A 21,125-nucleotide genomic window follows, 5' to 3' on the forward strand; every position below is an offset into this window, starting at 1 on the left:
ATGTACAAGTGAACTGGAGAGAAGGCCATAGTCTTTATTATATTCTTACACTGCTCTTCAAATATGGAACCTGACAGTTACAGACTTACATAACACGTGCTTGCATGTTTTAGTCAGCCGGTGATTAACACTCCTTTTCCTGAGTGTTCGGCTCTGTTTGAAGAAGAAAAACAAAGAAAGCGCTCCTGCAACAGAATCAAACCCACAACCTCTTTGCGATGTGGCAGCAGCATCGACCACTCAACCACCATGCCATCCTTTCCTTCGTCTGTCCCTAAGAAGAAATATATCAAATCTATATCAATCTATCAAATGGGGTGACATCATCCTGGTCTGCTTTGATGTGGTCCAAAGGGACTGTTGAGCAGTCCGAGAAGCGAGAGTGCTGGCAGCACCTAGGTGGACCCACTTGAGTTCTGGGTCCTACAGTGGCAGGGTGGTAGCTGGGTCAGTGAGCACAACTGTTGTCCTCTGGTCCACACCACCTGTTTGAGCTCCAGAGGGTCCCGTAGTTTGACTTTTGTATCTGCTCTTTTGTATCTTAGGACAGGACATTTCAGGGGGATCAGGCTGCATATTTTCAAAATGTCTTTATTGCTGAGCATTACATTAAAAAAAAGATATATAAGGAACTAACCAGCACAATGACCCCAGTGTGAGTTTCCATTGTCCAAATGAAGAACCAGCCGTACCCTGAAAAATGGACAGGTTTTCAGATCTTCCATGAGACAATTGGATGAAGATGAGAGGATTGCCGAAAGCTCCCAGAGACCCCTAGATGGGATTGTTGGAGGGGCGGGGGCTCAGGCTGGATATGTGGACGTAGTTAGAGGACATGAAGTTAGCTGGTGTGAAAACAGAGGATGCAGAAAATGAAGGGGTGAAGGGGGAAGTGGTGGCTCCTGAAAGAACAGGGGGGCAGATAGGTTACTGGTATTTTAATTGTTTTCTTAATAGCTTCTTAAACATTTGCTCATTTGCATTAGAAAACAAATAAACAGGAAGTCGTCCTATTTGCAACTTTCAGTGTGACACTGAGTCAGTGTGACAGGGTGTTTTCTTGTTAGGATGATATTAGACAGTAAAGAATTGTGGCCCCCACCCAAAAGTGGAGCTGCTGGAGATGTGGTTGATGCTATGTGTAGCTACGCTTGGTTTGATGGTTAGCTGTGAAATATTGGTCAAGTATTATGTTTTATTATCAGCTCTGATGGCAGCACTTTATCTCCATAGAGCTGCTTGTCCAGTCAGCAGTGGGACCCACCAGCACCAGTGAGGGCATCTGGATCCATTCAGGGGCTGGAGCACAGTCTTGATGAGTGAAGCACAGCGTCTTCATCTGGTGGTATTATTACCATTGCAAGAAGAAAAAGAAAGAGGAAAAAATTAGAGTTTAAGATAATTGCATTAAATTATAATTCCATAGCTAGATCCTTTAGTATGGTTTGAAATGCTGAACACAGCTGTGTTATTGTTGTGTTATTACATGTATCCTTGGTAATGTGCACATTCTTGTTAGCGTCTGTTCCCTTTTTGTATAACCTGTCTATGAATGAGCCCAATCCCTGTGGAGCATCATGTGGATCTTCATCCCAGTGTTAGTGTAGTTACATGGTTTAATAAAACCCACTGAGAACTCACCACCCTGGGGTGTGATTGCATACTGTGTTGGTTGCTAAGGTGTCTGTGAGTTGACTGAAATTGTTTTTTTTTTAAACCTCAACTAAGTTTAGTTTTTTATAGAAATGAAGAGAAAATGAATGACAGTCAGTGTTGGGTCATAAAAACAGCCTCCTGTGTGTAGCTAAAAAGGTGCTGCGCTGTTGCACACTGTGCGCATGTGCAAATATAAAAGAAAATAGAGCTTAAAATCCTCATAACAGCTTTAAAAGTCACGGCTGATGACACTGTTGAAACACCACACAATCTTTTCCAAACCAAGAAATGAAAAACCATCCAAAAAAAGAAAAGTGAAGAAAATAGAGATCTGGTGGGTGCCCACACCCAGACCTTAAACCAGTACCCAACATGTGGGCCGAAATCACAAATGCTGTTTCTGTGGCATAGTTCAGTGTTCCTGGAACACCGCTGAATTTTCGTTCAGGGATTGCTAGAGAGAAATCACTTGAGTTTGTGATGAGATCAGAGACGCTGCTATTACTGCTAACCCCCAAATATTCCCTTTCTATAAAATAATATATTTTACGCTTTTCCTTCATTTAGAAAACAACATGCAGTGTTCACAATGTATTTTAACATGTGAACTTAAAAGCTTTTTTAAACAGTCTGCTATTATTTTGAACTCAGCTGTTAGCTTTGTGATAGTTGTAATGTGAAACATGTGCATCAGGTGTGAACATCAAAGCGACTCAGGAGTTCTGCTTTGTTCTGATACAAGAGTGCACTTTCTCAGGCTAATCTGGGCACATCTTCCCCTCACAGGGCTGTGGAACACATTTTATAGATAACCGAACAAATATTGACCACCCTAGGGTGCAACAGCCTTGGGTTGCTGTTTGGTTTGAATTGTGAAAAACCAACAATCAACAGGCCTAATTCTTTTTTAGTTAACACTAGGCCCTATTGTCTGTGTAGATTCATCTTCAAGAGAAGAAACCCAGTCCAGTTGACATAGAAAACCGCCTTGGACTAGGCCCTATTAAACGTGAAAATCGATCTTTAATGCAGACCAAAAGGATGTGAAACATTTAATGTTCTTGGCTCGACCACATGACCAACCACACGCTGCGAGATGCTTCCAGCAGCGCCGCCGACTTCCGACTTCTCTTCTTTACAGGAGTTCTCCTGGGCTGGGGTCTTCCACCCCTACATTCTCCTCTTTGCAGTAACGCGTCGATGTTTGCTTTGATCTTTGTTCTGTGCAGGTCCTGTTGAGACACTATGATATTCTGGACTAGTTTGCCCTTGTTTTACAGTATTTAGCATGCCATGCTAGCTTCTGCATGTGTGATAGCGCTGCTATAGTTAAACTGTGTGCTTGCACTTGACCCGCGAGTATTGGTGAATTTCTGCGAATGGGGACGTTCACATATTTAAAGAGAACTGAGCAACAGCTCGCGTCAGGCAAACGTTGCTGCCTGAAATAAGGACGATAGCAAGAAAACTCCTTCACCACCTGCCTGAGTTGACGGGGATGTCCCATAAATGATTAATGTCCCCCCAGTGTTGTGGAGACGCTACACTGTTGGATTCATGCTCTGAATGAAGAGCAACACATTTAACACACAAAATGATTCACTGTATCAAGGGTGAAGAACCTTTTTACTATCAAAGGCCATTACAATTTTTAGAACATCCTTGGAGAACTACATTAAATTACTGAACGTATATCACATTAACCTCTCTAATGTGAAGGCTGGAATTGCTTTGGCAGAGACTAGGATGTCAGATGGCAGTGGTGATAGTGCTATTAACGGTGGTTTTCTAGAGTTTAAACTGCTAAACAGTCCACGGTGGTCTATGCAGAACTTCTCTCCCCTGTACCTGCAGAGGGCTTCCATGCAGTCGATGGACTATACACAGGGAAGAGAGCGGAGAAATGTAGCACTGCAGTTTGCTACAAGTATGTGGAGACACAGGTGCAACAGATGAGGTTAATTAAGGTAAGGATCATAAACAGGAGAAGGCAGGAGGAGAAAAGAGACAGGGAGGACTGAGGCAGTGCGGGCAGGACAAGAGGAGATATCAGCAGTAATAATGTCTCCATGGTAACTCAGAATCAAAGTGTAAAATCACTGAATACTCTTCCAAGAGTTTACATAAATACTGATACTTTTATCTGTTTAATATGAGCTATCAGAGCTACTGCATAAAGAAGAATGGTGGGACACAGTGGGACATTTAAAAGGTGTGTGTGTGTGTGTGTGTGCGTGTGTGTGTGTGTGTGTGCTGAGTAACATAGGCTGTAATTAAGCCACACACACTCTGCCAGGACTACAACCAATGACACCTAGAATTGCGGTGTGACTCTGACCAGTTTAAATGGAACAAAGACAATAATCCACCCAGTCCAGTTTGCCAGTAGTTGTTCTGCTGTTATATCTGTTTCATTTCACAATTATCGGAGCGCTCGTAGCATCAGGGTGCAGCAGGGTGTTCCTAGAAGGGGGGGTTTCATCTCTGCCAGAAGGTTGTGTGCTGGTATCTCTCTGCCATTGTTTAAGCTGCTGTTTAACGGTGAGCACTGCTGCCTAAGAAGGTCGTGGGTTCTATTCTCAGCAAAGGTGTGAAATCAAACATCATGGTTGCACCGTCCACACAGGTCAGGAGATCAGGTGACCTGTTCCACATCTGCTGATGTGTGAAGCTCATCAATGTCATTATGAGTTCAACTAACACATGATGAGGACAAGCAGGACCATGTCCTCAGAGCACCCTTGATGTGTTCTCTTTTCTGTTTGATGTCGATGTGGAACAATACAATGTGTGATCTTTATTTGGTTTCTGGGTTGCAGGAGAAAGACTTTGGCCGGGACGCTGTCCACTGTACCCTCACCGCTGCTGCAGATCCTCCTGTAATGATGGACATCCTCAACATCTGCTCAGCTTCTGCTCTGTGACAGGTGCAGCCTGAAGACGGTAGCTGTTCCATTGTCCTGGCCATCACAGCGGAAGCTCGGAGGACTTGTTTGAGGGACCATCGTACGTTTGTTTGTTGCTATCAAAGTTCCTTTCATCAGCTGAAAGTGTTGGCTGCAACAGTGTAACTCAAGCTTTTCCCACACATTCCTAATAGAAGCATCAGAAAACACAAAACCCTGTCTGCTCCCTGCTCATCTATGTCTTTCAGTGATGTCAGTGTGGTTTTAATGACATAAGCGAAAGACAAACTGCCTTGTTAACGTAGAAAGGAAAAGGAAGAAGCTGATAACAAAGACTGGGGACTATGTTCCTGTGGAGGGACCAGTTAAGGACTGGCTGTCAACCATTCCAGACTATGAAGAATGGGAACCTGAAGACATGTTTAGGTGTGAGTGGCTCGTCAGGTGGGGGCTGGATGTCCACCATCACATGGCTGGTGCTGATGCTTCTGCAGGCATCGCTGGCAGCGACACTGGGGGACAAGTTTGATGAGAACGACCCAGTAGTCACCACAATCTACGGCAAGCTGCGTGGCATCAAAAAGGAGCTCAACAATGAGATCTTGGGCCCCGTTGTCCAGTTCCTGGGTGTCCCGTATGCCATGCCTCCCACAGGTGAGAGACGCTTTCAGCCTCCAGAGCCACCTGTGTCATGGCCAGAGATCCGGAATGCCACACACTTCGCCCCAGTCTGTCCTCAGAGCATCGTAGATGGCCGCCTCCCAGATGTGATGCTGCCAGTGTGGTTCACCAATAGCATGGATGTGGTGTCCACCTTTGTCCAGGACCAGAGTGAGGACTGCCTCTATCTTAATATCTATGTCCCCACAGAGGATGGTGAGTTAGCCCCTGGGCCATGGACAGGACATGTGTGGGGAGTTCGGGGTGGGGGTGGGTAATAACCACCGAAGCTCAATCCTGGGAGGTTTCTGTCTCTTTCTGTCTGTCAGTCACAAGAAGCATGATGTTGTGCATGTTATCTGTGCATGATGCTGCTTTCTGAGCGTGATGTGTTGGTAAAGGGATACATTTGTTGTGTGTGTGTGTCATCTGTTTCAGGTCAATCACGCCATTTCACCCCAGATTTGTTTTGTTCTCCTCTTACTTCCTTCCTGCTCATCACTATAGCTCACGTTCTCCCACATCCTGAGCTCATCATCGCCTATTGTGTTTCGTTGCAATGGCTACAGTTCATTAGCCCAGACAGTCATCAACATCTTCACTAATTGATTTGCTGACTGTCTGAATGACTGGCTGTCTGAATGCTGAACTGATTGAGCTGGGCCAATTCATTCTTTAAGTCTTTTTCTGTCTCTCTTTTCCTTCCGTTCTTCACAATCAACTGTGTGTGTGTATGTGCGCGCGCGTGTGTGTGTATGTGTGTGTGTGTGTTAAGGAGAGAGGTTGCCTGCCTGCTCCTGTGTGCGTGTGCACGTCCAGGAGCTCCATGTTATTCTTTAGTCTTTTATTCATTTTACAGTCAAAAGAATATCCAAGGAATGTGCCAGGAAACCGGGCAAGAAAATATGTAGACAAGGAGGTATGTATGATCTAAATGCAATCTCTGCCATGCCACAACCAGAAGCATCGATGAAGAGCTGTTGAGTTGAGCAGGAATGTGTGTGGAATTCTTTGCTTTCATGAATGTTGGAATTTAAAAAAATTAAACTCACTTAAGCAGCCGATGGTGCGTTAGCATGTGGATTATCTGTGACCACAATCATTGAACACTCTCACAGCATTTACATGGCCCATCGCAGTTCACAACTGTATGGTACCTAGCTGAACATATGAGGAGCAGAAATACATGAAGCATCACTGATCTCCTAAAGGTGTATAATTCCAATTAAGTACCACTAAGTGACGCAACAATGTTTGGTCTAAAAACTCAACATTCAAACTTGAAAGGGTTAAAGATTTCTCAGGTGTTGATGATGCCGATGGCCTCGTGATACTGATCATGATCGCGTTGCATCACATCAGCTGTGAGCTGCCAGCAGTCAACACGTGGCTGATGGGATTTAGCTGTCGAACGTGGAGCCGAGTCAAAGGTGTGTTGTAGTGGTCGTGTAAATTGATGGCAGCACATTAGATTGGCTCTCTGTCTCCCTCCCTCCCTCCCTCCCTCCCTCTCTCTCTCTCACTTACTTACACACGCACACACACACACACACACACACACACACACACCACACACACACACACACACACACACACACACAGGGTGGTGTAGTTGTACACAGTGGTAAAATAGGATGAGCTCAGATTGGACCTTGACTGTTTAATCTCCATTAAAAGAAAATGGAGCTGTGTCCAGGTTGCCAGTAGACTATACTGTATCAAACACTTTTTCATCAAGATAATGCTCCAACTGCACCTACTGCTTCCATCCACTCCCTCGCTGGCAGCACTCACACACACACACATGCGCGTGTCTTTGTTTGACTTTTATATAAAGCCCTTGGATGCCATATGGTGGATGAGTTCAAATAAGATGTTCATTTATATCCAAAGATTAAAGTCAGTTATTGCTGTCGTCAGAATGTTGCAGAATCCAAAGTGTTCATTTTCATTTGAAGGAGCCAGTGAGTACACGAGTAGATGAGGTTACACATTTTTACAGATTTAATCCATTTTTTTATACACATTTGTGAATCTTTTTCTCTTAAAGACATCAAGAGCATGCAGGCTAATACATAGAACAACAGCAATCTGGCTCTGCTGGACTTATTTCTGTGGACAGCTCCAGTTATGCAGTGGTTGTGACCGGATCTGAACGTGTCGTCAGTGGAGCATGGTAGTGTGAAGACAGACCGCAGCGAACCCGTCTAACACGAGATCTGTGAATTGATACATTCACTTCTTGGTCACTTGGTTTAATTGGAATCTGGAAGAAAATCAGCCCACGTCATCAAATTCAGTGGGGAATGAGGGAACATATTCTGTGATGGAGAAACTGGTTACGAATTCATGCATGAGCCAAGAATCTTTAGTTACAGGGAAACACACATTTCTTCTGCAGGGTCATCAAGTCATCAGTTGCTTTGAAGGACCTGTGCAAAAACCAGTAATTTCATTAAAAAGTTTGAGTACCATATTTTCACGACTATAAGGTGCACCTAAAACACTTAGATTTTCTCAAAAAATCAACGGTGCGCCTTATAATTTGGAGCGCCTTGTGTGTGGACTGAGTTCCAAAATCTGCTGTGCGCCTTTGGTGGGTGCACTACGCTAAACGCTCCGCCAATCGATTAGCGGCACACCTACTCGTAAGGATCCCCTAAAATGGTGCCGGTCAAGCGACACGCGTATGAATGAGGCTTACTTTGAACTGCAGGCCATCGAATATGCAGCTGAAAATGGCAATTGAGCAATCTTAGTGTTTTCACTTTATGAGGAGGAGGCATCTCTCCATACGCGCAAGGACAACTGTTGCGCAGCGGCTGCCCGCGGATTACCAGGAGAGGGTGGCCATCTTCCGCACCTACTGCCGCAACAGGATAACCGCGCCCAGCCACATCACCAGAATGGATGAGATCCCTCTGACTTTTAACATCCCTTTGACCCACAAAGTGGAGAAAAGGGGACCGGCATGGTGGCGATACGCACAACGAGGCACTAGAAGTCGTCGTTCACCGTGGTTCTCGGCTGCCACGGAAACGGACAGAATGCTGGATGACGGAAGGCGAACACTCCTTCACAAAGACTATAAGGCAGCGGCGGGCAAGTTATGCCACCATATGTGGGTGGATTGTAGACGCATGGGCTATGATACCGTCTTCATGTATTGTAAGAGCTTTCACAAAATCAACGCTGAACCGGAACCGGTCGGTGAGTCTGGTTCAGATGATTAAGAAGAGGAATTCGGGATGCTGGACATTGAAATAGTGCAGCTGTTTAATTCAGATACAGAAGATGAAAACTGTGATGGTTTTGTGGTGGAAGAATGAATATTTTGTTCAATAAATGTGTCGAAACTCACTGTTTTACTTCCGTTGTCATTTTTTTACTGTATGTTTCAGCATGCGCCTAATAATACGGTGCACCTTATGTATGTTTTAAATACAGAAATAGCACCCATAACTGAGACTGCGCCTTTTAATACAATGCGCCTTATAGTCGTGAAAATACGGTAACGTGTCATCTTCTGTGACTTCATGAATTAATTAGGCCTTCAACTGATTGGACTTTTCTTCATTTGGCCTGGTGCCAGGGATTAAAATGACTTTGACTTCAGAAGCGCTGGGTCATTTGATTCACGTATGTTTGTAGTAATAAGATGGAGAGGTCTTCATGCTATGCTAACACAGATAAGCATGTCAACTACTGAGGCTTGGATTAGCTTTGACCGTCATAGAGAGATGACCATTCAAACCAGGTCGGCCGTGCACAATAGATATCGACAATACTGCATCGCTGCCGTTAATTATTACCAGGAAGAGGATTTTTGTTTCCAGGTTGCTCTTTAATGAGCTTGTTGGCAGTGAGCATTCTTACCGGAGGATGGAATGGAATGGAATCACCTTGGGATTTAGGATGTAGAGCAGGAAACCGGGAGTTGAACTGCCAACCTTGCAGTAAAGGGTGATGGTGTATTAACTAGAGAGCCAGATGTGGCACATCCAGGCCTGCTGCTCTGTCAGGCTGTGCTGCTTTCTAATCTGTGGTTAAAACTAGTGTTTGTGCAAGTCTGAGGAATCCGATCAGCTCATTAAGTCATCACATGCTGGGAAAATGACATCAGACGCTGCTGCTGGAATTCACATTTTAAAATGGAAGGAAGCAGACAATATTATTATTCGCAGGTTTGCAGTTGGTCAGAAAACTACTTGAGGATGAAGCTTGTGCCACAAGTACAGATCCAGGAGGAGTCCATCATTTACCAGGTTGGAAGATTATCTTCATGGTGACACCTAGCTGGCTCTATGCTCTTCTTCACAGCCATGCTGCAGCTCTGTGCTCCAGGCTACTCTGCCCATGGTGAACACGTTCATCCTTGTCTCTATCTCTGCTTCCAGCCCAAAGCCAACAGCTGGCTCATGTCCCACCATGATGGGCTCCTAACGTGATGCAGAAACACAAGAAAATTCAGTTCTATTTGCCTGTATTTAGACACCGTTTGTTACATTCAGAACTCTCTGCAGGCTCTTCCCAGAATCCCAGGGCCTGATTCCCTGGAAGCAGCAGTAACAGCAAAAACTCCCCTTTAACAGGAAGAAACCTGGAGCAGGACCAGGCGAGAAAGGGAGCGAGCACACACATCATACATGCAAGTGCATTAATTATCCACCAGATGTGTGAAGGAACGTTTATTTGACCCAAATAAATAATGAATAGATTGCATCTCAGTCTTAATGGTGCCTGAAAACCAGATACTGACATATGGGGACCCTCCACGTGGGTATTGGAGGACAGTAAGAACACGTCATACGTGTAATATGGTGGGTCACAGAGCAATGCCAGGCACCAAGAAATAAATGTGATTTATTAAAACTAAGCCACTTCACTACAGCAAGGAGTCTTCATGCAAATCTGCTGAACACGTAAAGACGGGAAGGTCAGTGGTTTTTCACTTCTGCCATGTGTGAACTAATGAGAGTGCTGGTGCTGTGCCTCCCTCTGAAGGGCTTCTTTAAAAGATGCCCTGACTTTAGGAAGACTTAAGACGTGGCAAAGCAATAAGAGGGTAATAGGGAGGTGAACCAGCACCTTGCTCTGCTGTTTGTGTCTTTGTCCGTACAAAAGAAAATCAGGAAGGAACACTGTGGTGATGCGTTGTGTTTATTTTATGGTGAATTTGGGATTTTGGCTTTCAAATTCCAAACTAGGACATTTAACTGCAAAGTAGGCCATTCCCCTGTGCACATGCAAACTGCCTCACTTCAACAACAGCTTCGGAAGCATTTCAACAAGTCGCACTATTTCAGAATGTCTGTGTGCTGTCTCCACTCCGGAGGGCTTCAGTATAGAAGCTCCACTGTAGATGAGAATATTGTCAAGATGCAGTCTCAGAGTGAGGACGTGTTTGCCACTTCTGCCAGGCATCTTTCTTTCCTCCTTGTCTTTCCTTCTATCTTCCTATATTGATGTTTCTTTCCACACAGGTTGGCCTTTTCCCTCTCGTCTCTCTTTGTCTTTCTATCTATACTGATGGCCTGCCATGTTGCATTTTCCCTCTGTCCCTTTTCATTGTCCTTCCCTCCCTCATTGCTCTGGCTGTGTCCCAGTTTTGGAGTCATTAAATGCAGCTCCGGTGGGAGGTAGTGGCCAGACAGACTTACAGCCACAGAGGAGGAAATAGAGGCCCATTTTCTTATTTTAGTTTCAGCTCCATAAACACTTCCTACAGCTCTCTTTTATACTATTCAGTGGTCTAAAATTTAATCTTAAAAAACAGTATGATAATCAAATCACTGTTTAAAGGGAATGTGGTTCACAGGTGCAGTAGCCACACCCACGGGGTCGCTTGGAGCCCCGGCGGAGCAGATAAACCAGCTCTTCCTTAATTACTTCACTCCTTTAGTCTCCCCCTTTTTAGACTGCACATCAGTCATTGTCAATGTAGAAGATGCCCAAGAGCATTGAATGGCCTTCAGGTAGAGTTGGATATGGTGCATATGGAGACACCATCAAGACTTGAATGGAGTTATTATTTCATATAAAATTGAAGTATGATGGAACAATAAAATCAATCAATTACACAACATTACTTAAAGTAGAACATTATCCGCTTCCTCTTCTAAATGGACCACATGTTCCCCTGCAGTAGCAGGTGATTCTGTTCAGAGGAAGATCCTCTGCAGCTCTCCTTATTGGCACCATCAGATTTAATCCAAACTGGTTCAGGCAACAGCAGAACCAATGACGATGAGGATACACTGACAGTCAGGAGGAATAAATATACGGGGTCAGGCCGGGCGGACACACACCTAAACACTCCACATATTCAGAAGGAACCTTTTGCTGTGGCTCTCTGTCTTGCTCCTCTTCAGAGAAGCCTTCTAACGACGGAACAGCTGAAATCATGAAAATTCCCAGTGATGTGTGTGTGACATGCAGTTGTCATCCTGGCATTCCCAGTGTGACAGCAGGCAGCAGCTGGATTAGCAGCCTCTTCTTCAGTCACTCAAAATCTTCTTTTCACACAATCGCTCATTCTAATTGGTTCTTTCTGCCTGTTGAATGTCGATAGTCCAGCTGTTGCAGCAAAAGAGGGAAATGTAGAGAAGAGCTGGTGGAGACACACGGCTGTGTTTCAGCAGCAACCAACCGAGGTTTCAGCATGTTTGGTTGAGCTCTGAAAAGACACATTTTGCATCTTGTAGCTTCAAACGGTGACAAACCTAGTTTGATGTTATTTCTGGAGTCGCTTCATCACATGTGATGCCTCCTGGGAGCATCCATAGTGACAAAGAGACATGGTTTGGACTGACTGACTTACCCGTTTCATGGAATAAAACATAATCACTAATTGTATCGTGTGCAACACAGTCCTAAGCATTTTACACTCTTTCCTTTTCTACATTGTGTTGGGGCCTTCTGTAAATAAAAGAAAAGCAGAATAAGCTTTTTCCCTCCTTTCATGTTTTAGGTAGTGTGAACTTTCAGTTGAGAAACAAATTGCAATCCTTTGAAAATAAAATAAAGAAGGAATGTCAAAATCACCTGGTTGAATCTTGACGATCTGGCAAGATCTCATTCATTCTGGGGTGGCGTGACAAGGCCAGCCTCCTCCCCAGCTCTCCGCTGAAGTTCCCCAAGGATTGCTGGTGGGGCAGCTGCTCTTTGCCATAAACACAACCTTGCTAGGGCAACTTATCCTCTTGTTTGTCACATCACTGCTATGCAGGTGACACCCAGCCGTACCTGTTGTTCCCTCTGGATGAGCCCCCAGTCCTAGACAAGATCTTAGCTTTCTCTCTAACACATCTGCATGAATGCAGGACCTCCAACTCCACCTTAACCATGGTAAAACAGAGCTCCTGGGTTTCCTAGCCAACTATTCCATTTATCACCATACTGACCTCAACATTGCCACCTGATTTCTGGCTCCTACCAAGGCTGTTAAAAATCTTGGGAGTCCTGATTGGTGATCAACTGACTTTTTCCTGATCATGTTGTCTCTCGATCAGGCCGCCTTGCCTTATTCAACAGCAGAAGAATCAGGCTGTTCCTGACCCAGCATGCCCCCAGCTGCTGGTACAAGCCATGGTGATCTCCTGCATTGACTTCTGCAAAATCCTTGACAGGGGTGGGCCGAGGTGTGTGGTGAAGCTGCTTCAGATGGTCCAGAATGCTATGGTGCACCTGGTCTTCACCAGGTGAAGTGGGTCCACACCACCCTACTGCTGCCAGAGATCCACCACATTAAGGTCAAGTCACTTGAGCTAACCTACAGAGCACCAGGGATCTGCTCCTTCTTACTTGAACAGTCTTGTTGCAGCTCTTCTACCCCTCAACTCCTCACATGATCATCATCAGGAAACGCCGTATGTTGAGGCAAACAGTCCAGACAATGGTCATAGCTTTGTTCCCCATGAGGGAGGAATGACCTCCAGAGCTCTGCTAGAACAGGAGCGACCCTCTCTACTTTTAAAAAGCTCTTGAAGTCACAGCTCTTCTGGGAGCTCCTGCTCTCCTAACAGCTCTTGCGTTTCTCCTCGTGCCAGTGAATTATCTCAGTCATCCAAGTCGAAGAGAAAACTTGGCTTAAGAGAATTCAATTTCATTTTAACTGTGGGTTAAGGTTACTCTATCTACTCTCAGATTCCCACCAGTTAATTTAGAAGTGAAGAAGCCTCTTGGGTAAGAGATGAAACTTCTTTGAAAGACCAACAAAAGTACAGTTGAATTCTCTCAAGCCAACACTTCTTTTTCTTCTCCTCCTCTCTCATGTTTGTATCCCTCTTCACTCCCTCTCCACAGCTCTGCTCAGGTAGTTGGTAGTAGTGCTCATACTATAGTTTAGGACTGGTAGCTAGTATTTTGTTCACATTGGTGTCAACTGTTAAAATGTAATGATCTTGTTTTTCCCAACTTTAATGTGACTTTTTAGTTGAAAATCAAAATGACTTGAACTCCTCCATTTGAGGCAGGACCTCTCCACCAATCTGGAGTGGACAAGCCACCATTTTGCCTTTGGGAACCACAGCCTCAGACGTGGAGGTGCTGATTCTCCTCCCAGCCGCTCCTCACTCTGGCTGCAAACCACCCCAGTACATGCTTGAGGTCCTGGTGTGATCAGGACAGTATCATCTGCAAAAAGCAGAGATGAAATCATGTGGTTCCCAAACTGGAGTCTACACCTAGAAAATCTGTCCATAAAGATTACCATAAAGATTATTATCCACCAGAAACAGTTCTAAATCAACAACGGAAATCTTAAAAAAAAAAAAAAAATCAGATAAAAATTGAAAGTCTAAAATAAGTTGGTGGCATAAATTTTATAGTGTCTATTATAATCATATTGGTCTCAAGGTGCTTTACAGAAACCCAGAGCCTGATCCAGATGCAGGGCAGACACCCTCACACACTATGCTTTAGAGCATTGTGTCTCTGCTAATGCTAACAGCCATGCTAACAGACTCCTACCAAAGACTGTGCTGTAACCAAACCAGAAGGGCTTTAAAAGCAGAATTAGATTATTGCTCTGCACATCTATTTATCTATATCTTAGAGTTTGTTTCAATCATATCTAAATTCATATTGAAACCTAACAGATTTTAATGTTGTGCCTTTTTAATTGAATTGGCCACATTAAAGGTGGGAAAGGTTCCTAAAATTTCTCCTGGTCCAAATCCGTTTGCATCACAAAAATGGTTTTAAAACGTGTGTTTAGACTTTAGACTTGGATACTCACTGTATAGAAACCGAATTTATGCTCTAAAAAGGTAAGATTTATTCATAGACACAAATAATTATTTTTTCCAAACTTAAACACAGTCGATGGGCAACAAAATTAGCTTTTGCGGCTTCATGGATGCAAAATTCTACTTCTGTACTTGACAGGGATTGTGGAAAGGCATTTATGACATGGATCATAATGATAATAAAACATTATTCATACAAATACTTTGTTATCACATACACACACACACACACACACACTCACAAACACACACACTTTTGAAGGTGAGAACATTGATAGCTTTTTGTGCATATTCAAAATACTGACATTACAATAAATGAATAAAATAACTTATTTTCCTCCTTCCTGAATATTAAATGAAAGTCATTTGAAGCTTTGGCCAACACCAGCTTTGTACTTCAGGACCGTACAGCAGCATGAATGCAACACTAATGAACTTTCCCTTCACATCTCAGGTGATGAGTTTTCTCTCTATTTATTTTTGGATCCCTTCTCTACTATCTCTTCTTTGCCACATTTTAGATGCCCAATATTCTAACTGTGAACATAAATGCTGTGGGGAAAAGCCAACAGCTTTCCTCATTCTACCCTTTATCATTATTAATGGGGTGCCCTTACAAACAACCATATAAGCATGTAATGCACAAAGCCATTTACTGCAACGATGATGAAGATGCAGCTGTAAAGTCACTGTGCACTGTAGCATTTGTGTGCACGCAAACATCAGAGGCAGGAGAAGGAGAGTGTGATTTACCCTCAGCTTGTTTCTTGTGCAGCTTGTAGCTGTTGGTTATATTATGGCTGCAGAGTCCGTCTGAGTCAGCAACATTCTGAGAAAATGTGCACTTTGAATGTAATAAGACATTGGAGAAATTAGAATCAAAATAAATAACAACACACACACACACACACACACACAAACAACTTGCTTAATGTGTTGTACTCTGGAAACTGCACCTTCTGAATAGCCCTAATTAGCTTTTTGATACCCTGACCTGAGACATGCAGAAGTGTTCCCTCCTCAGCTAAAGCAACACAGCGGTTAAAGCATGATAGAGCAGCTGGATGTGGAACTCCTCCATTTGTTCAGGTGCTTGATGGAGCGATTGGGGTTTAAATCAACTCTCATCTGGTTCAGGGAGGATTTGTTGTAGTGCCGGTGAAGCTGAGTAAGTTCATCCTGACCTTTTCATTGCCTACAACTATAGGATCCATCAGAAAGGATTGACCTAATTCACTGTATGATAAATTCAGGTTTACTTTTAAAAAGAAAACTCCCCATTGAAAAGGAAGAAACCTTGTCCACGACCAGGTACATGTGTTTCCTTCAGCGGGTGGCTGAAACATCAGTTCTTTGGCTGTATTATAGAGATGCTATCTAGTTTAATACAGCAGTTCCACTGATCACGGTCCATTAAAAGTAGCTTTTCTTTGATGAGTACTGTTTGTGAAGTCCAGAATTCAGAGCTGAATCGATCCCCAGCCAATGCTAATGAGTGTTTAATGATCAGAAATCATCCAGGATCTAATCGGAAGAGTTCTGTGCTCCTCTCTGTTATGTTTTCTACTGTATGATGGGTCAAAAATGAAGGCACTGGTTCAGTCCAAACTGATAAGGCTATTGTGTCCTCAGAAGCCGCGAGCATCTCATTCATTCAGCTGTCAATAGCAAATGCTCATGCTGTTCAGCAAATGCAGCCTGAAGAGAAGTGCCGTTTGGAGCAGCACCATGTTTTCACATCCATGTTGGCTAAAACAAGCTTCATCCACATTATGAGTTGTGCAAATGGGAAGTGCAAATGGGAAGTTATCAGAAGGACCAAGTCCACTCCCTGAGGGTGGAGCTATACTCCAATCAGTAGGTACCATGCTCATGAAGGGCCCACAGGAGAAGGAGAAGGGGAGAGAGGAATAGATGCATACATCATACATACAAATAAATTAGTCCTGGTTTGTTATCCTGAAGATATACATTTAACAGTGTCAGAGGTCACTGCACAACTAGGGAGTCATCAATATCTGTACATAGAAACATAGAGGAGGGGAGAGGAGAGGCAGCGATGACCCAGCAGGGTTACAGCAGCCTGGTGATCAGGTGATCATGTTTGTGGACCCTGGCAGCTTCGGCCTCTAGCAAGAGAACTAAGATATTAACCTAATAATTAGACAACCCTCTATATATGATAATTATGTTTTGGATAATAACTGGAATGACAGAATTACTGACTATCAGCTTTCTCAAAGAGGAAGGTTTGAAGTCTAATATGATAGTAGAGATGGAGTCAACCTCCCATACCTGGACAGGGAGTTGGTTCCGCTTGCATTACTCTCGAAAAACAACTTTTATTCACAGTTATTCATAATTAGTATTTTTATTTAAAAAGAAAAAAGAGAAGCATTAAGAGTTGTTCTGGCTATTTAATGTCAACTCCATCTGTATACTTAAACCAACCAACCATTTTATCATCTCCTGGCTTTGGGCTGTTAAAGGAAAGTTTATTGGTACATTGAGAAGCCAAGAGCCATAATTTGCTGTTGCTCTCGTACATTAATCATCTGAAGCCCTGCAATTATACACAGAACAAAGCTTCTGTGCAGCCACAGAAACAGGGAGTTTTATGTGGCTGCACATGTCATCCTACTTGTGTGTGAAGGGCAGCTCTCAGTCAGCCAGTCAGTCAGTCAGTCAGTCAGTCAGTCAGTCAGTCAGTCAGTCAGTCAGTCGTCAGTCAGTCAGTCAGTCTGTCTGTCTGTCTGTTGTCTGTCTGTCTGTCTGTCTGTCTGTCTGTCTGTCTGTCTGTCTGTCTGTCTGCCTGCCTGCCTGCCTGCCTGCCTGCTACTGGCTCACATCCAGCAGTAAAACACTGCACCATTCATAAAACCTCAGCATGGTCCTTTCACATTTCCTGTCATTTATTCTGACATGGGAACTGACTCAGTAAGTGTTTACCACCCAGAAGATGTAAATACTATTGCAGTTATATTATCTTGCCATAAGCCTTTTATCCCTGCTTGGTCTCAAATGACTAGCTTCTTCAAAAAGATGTTCATCTTCAGAAACAAGATCCCATGACCAGCTAAACTGGATCATTTAGGAAAACCAGAGCTGAAGCTTTTATCACGTTATTATCGTAAGAAAGCTGCACAAAGATCCAGCAGCTTCCTCAAGAAAGCATCTAGAACACTCATCTGTGAGTGGTTCTCAGAGCCCCCCAGGCAGAAGGATTGAACCATGATTGACTGTTCTCCTGTCGGCATGCTCCCCTTTCCTCCCAGGCCCATTCCCCCCCAGGAATGAATGTGTGAGAGAGTAATGTGTGTCCTGTCTACCCACATCCTGAGCTTTAGAACAGCAGCAACCATGTGACCATTCCTGACGGCCAGTGGGAGAAAGTGGGACTTAATCTGGGACTAAGATTTGACTATCCCAACATCCATGTAGGGCCCACTGGCTCGCTTTATGGCACTGGTATCCACTCAGTCAGGGCTCATTTCAGAAGACTTTGTGCTCTGATCCAAATGGTCGGAGACTAGTGAAGTACCGGTCCTGCGATATCCCCAGGCCCTCCCCACGGCCAAGCTTCTGCAGCAGTCTGTGTGAAAGGCCTAGTGACATGACTGCCCCCACCCATGAGAACAAAGAGAACTGCTTGTCCATGAGCACCTGCATCCCCCCGCCCCCCTTCCCCTGCAGACACCCCCCACCCCCAGTTGTTTGGCAGTCAAAATAAAATGCTGATACCAACCAGCTGATTCTTGTGGTCCACAGTATCTCTGGGGGTTCGATGATTGACCTGACTGATTAGGGCAATGGTCAGGCAGCTCACAGAGAGCAGTCTGTGCATTGCTTTGTGAGTGACTGTTGGAATGCCTCGTATTTCAGCGGCGTTGCATCACTGCACAACAGTTGCCGATTTATAATCATAAAACACAGATTGAGAGATGAATATGACGAAAAGCCATCCCTGCTCCCCCCTTTATAATCAGCAGTTAATTAAATTCCACAAAGATAACACACATTGTGGAATCACCCATGGCTGCTGTTAGCATTTTGTGCACATCACATCAGCCTGCTTTATGTATTTACATCATCTGCTGTTTTTTCTTCACTCAGCAACAAAACCTACATCAGCATAAAGATCACAGAGTTTCATAAATAAAGCTGTTTATTGATCCCCGGAGGAACCCCACACAGACGCAGAGAGGGTATGCTGAGAATAGAACCCACGACCTTCTTAGACAGCAGTGCTCACCGTTAAACAGCAGCTTAAACAATGGCAGAGAGATACCAGCACACAACCTTCTGGCAGACATGAAACCCCCCCTGCTAGGAACCGTGAGCCACACCCTGCTGCACCCTGATGCTACAAGCGCTCCAATAATTGTGAAATGAAACAGATATAACAGCAGAACAACTGCTGGCAAACTGGACTGGGTGGATTATTGTCTTTGTTCCATTTAAACTGTCAGAGTCACACCGTAATTCTAGGTGTCATTGGTTGTAGTCCTGGCAGAGTGTGTGTGGCTTCATTACAGCCTATGTTACTCAGCACGCACACACACACACACACACACACACACACACACACACACACACACACACACACACACACACACACATGCGCTGTGTTTCTAATTTTGAGCCATGGAATGGGATGTTCTCATTTGGATGAAGGTCGCACCTTCTGTAGGTGCTGGAGACCAGCATTGGCGTTAGAGTTGGTCTTCACTGAGAGTTCAGAATCATGGACAACAGTCAGTAAATCCAGACTTCTTTTTCATCAAAGTCTACTGGACACTTTCAGCGTAGGTTCCAGTGCTTTTTCACTGAGGATCTTGGTTGGGCTTTGTAGTGATTCACACGTACACCGAGTCGTGTGATGCCGCACATGAACACTTGTTTATATCTCACTTAAATAGAACGTGTTCTCCTGGAGCTTCAGCACCATCAGATGACTGATGAGCAACACATACGTTAATGTTGCCAACACTTGATGAGATGAATGTTTTGGCAGTTTGACTGTTTGACAGTGAGGGACAGTAATGGACAGTAATATCCCCACCGTTCAGTTCTCCTGATCTCCTGAAGACATTCCTGGATGAGCTGAGGGTGATTGGCAGGGATTAGAAACATGCTGAAAACCAGCAGAACCAGCGCCTGAACATCAGTCCTGACATGGAGACGAGGTGTTGTTTATCTCAGACAATTGACACAGACCTAAAACCATACATCATGTGAACACACAGGAATGCGGACGACCACCACATCCACCAATCAGCCCCGAATCCCTTCAGTTCTCCATGTTACTCTCCAATAACATATGTAGCTCTGCGTCTCTATCTGTCAGCACAAATTCATCAGAAAGATGACATCATCAAGTGCCCTGTTTTGGCTGGTGTGGCACTGGCTTCAGTGTTCAAATTCAAACCAAAAGGGGAGGAGGGTTGGACCTGAGGAGGAGGAGAAGGTGGAGAGAGGAGAGAACAGGCTGTGGTGGATTTACTGATCATTAAACACATGAGTCATCAACAAATTGGCCTTAAATCCTTCTGTCTGTGTGTGTGTGTGTGTGTGTGTGTGTGTGTGTGTGTGTGTGTGCATGCGTGTGTGTGTTGATGATGGAAACTCCTCACTCTTTTACTTTAAATGGACAGAAGATACAATTATGCCTGATCCACATCTGGGCCACACCCACACACGGACAGCATCTGTACGACAAACCTGGGCCACACCCACATATCTAGACCACACTCACACACATGGACAGCATCTGTACCACACACCTGGGCCACACCTACATCTGGACCAGACCCAGATACCTGTGCAGGGATCCCATATGTGTCCAGATTTCTGTCCCACTTGTATGATAAAGTAAATCAGCCACCTGAGAGTCTACCTGATGTTCCTGCTTTGTCCACTTCTCACCTCTCATCTTCTACACCAAAATATGTGATGAGACACTACTTCCAAACAGAACTTCATTATCCATTCATGCCTAATATAACCTCTGTGTTTGCAAGGAGTGTTTCTCTGTCTATCACTGTGTGTATGTTCATGTGTGTGTGTGTGTGTGTGTGTGCGTGTGTGTGTGTGTGTGTCAGCACATTGGCAGCCTGAGAGACCTCGGCAGCTTTAGAAACCAAGAGGCTGTCAATAACTCATCACTTCTTTTATTAAGCCTATTGGCAGCAGGTGAGAAAGGTGTGTGTGTGTTTGTGTTCCTAATTCTTTTTCTGGGCTGTATTTTTGGTTCAAATTCCAATAATTGACAATAGCCATCATGCTAATATACCCGAGGGGTCAACAGCAGCAGTACAGCAGCTTAGTTTTATTATATGAACATTGTTGTTTTGTGTTAATGGAGGCAGAGGAAGGCCACAGATGGACAGATGTCAACATAAAGAAGGGTAGCAGCACAGAGTGAATGGTAAAGAAGACAGCACATATTTCTGAAAGCTCCATCTTTATTTGTGAGCCACACATGCTAACATCACATGTGTATATGCTGCACACTTAGTGCGGGCCTGGAGGATAGAGCATAGCTGAGCTGGATCATTTATGTAAAGCGTTAAATAATCCTGATATTTTCACAGTGCACAAATGCCCACAGACATAAAAGAATAATAAATAAATAAGAAGATTTGCATCGCCCCAG

The 21,125-nt window shown here is 44.2% G+C and overlaps 1 protein-coding gene and 1 long non-coding RNA gene across 6 annotated transcripts in view; one reads left to right on the top strand and one right to left on the bottom strand.

Annotated features, from left to right (window-relative positions):
* Positions 1-21,125, bottom strand: part of LOC130528269 (uncharacterized) — a 221,107-nt gene that overhangs the window by 41,947 nt on the left and 158,035 nt on the right. The gene's annotated exons all lie outside the window — the stretch shown is intronic.
* Positions 1-21,125, top strand: part of nlgn1 (neuroligin 1) — a 158,225-nt gene that overhangs the window by 10,898 nt on the left and 126,202 nt on the right. For 3 of the 5 annotated variants that reach the window (XM_057037395.1, XM_057037397.1, XM_057037398.1), the window contains exon 2: positions 4,476-5,438. In XM_057037395.1, coding sequence (XP_056893375.1) covers positions 4,907-5,438 — 532 coding nt within the window. In that variant the 5' untranslated portion in view covers positions 4,476-4,906. Of the gene's footprint in view, positions 1-4,475; positions 5,439-6,081; positions 6,142-21,125 lie in introns of all 5 variants that reach the window. The other 2 variants (XM_057037394.1, XM_057037396.1) reach the window with 1 other exon arrangement.

The sequence above is a fragment of the Takifugu flavidus genome, chromosome 7, assembly GCF_003711565.1.
Source record: "Takifugu flavidus isolate HTHZ2018 chromosome 7, ASM371156v2, whole genome shotgun sequence".
NCBI lineage: Eukaryota > Metazoa > Chordata > Actinopteri > Tetraodontiformes > Tetraodontidae > Takifugu > Takifugu flavidus.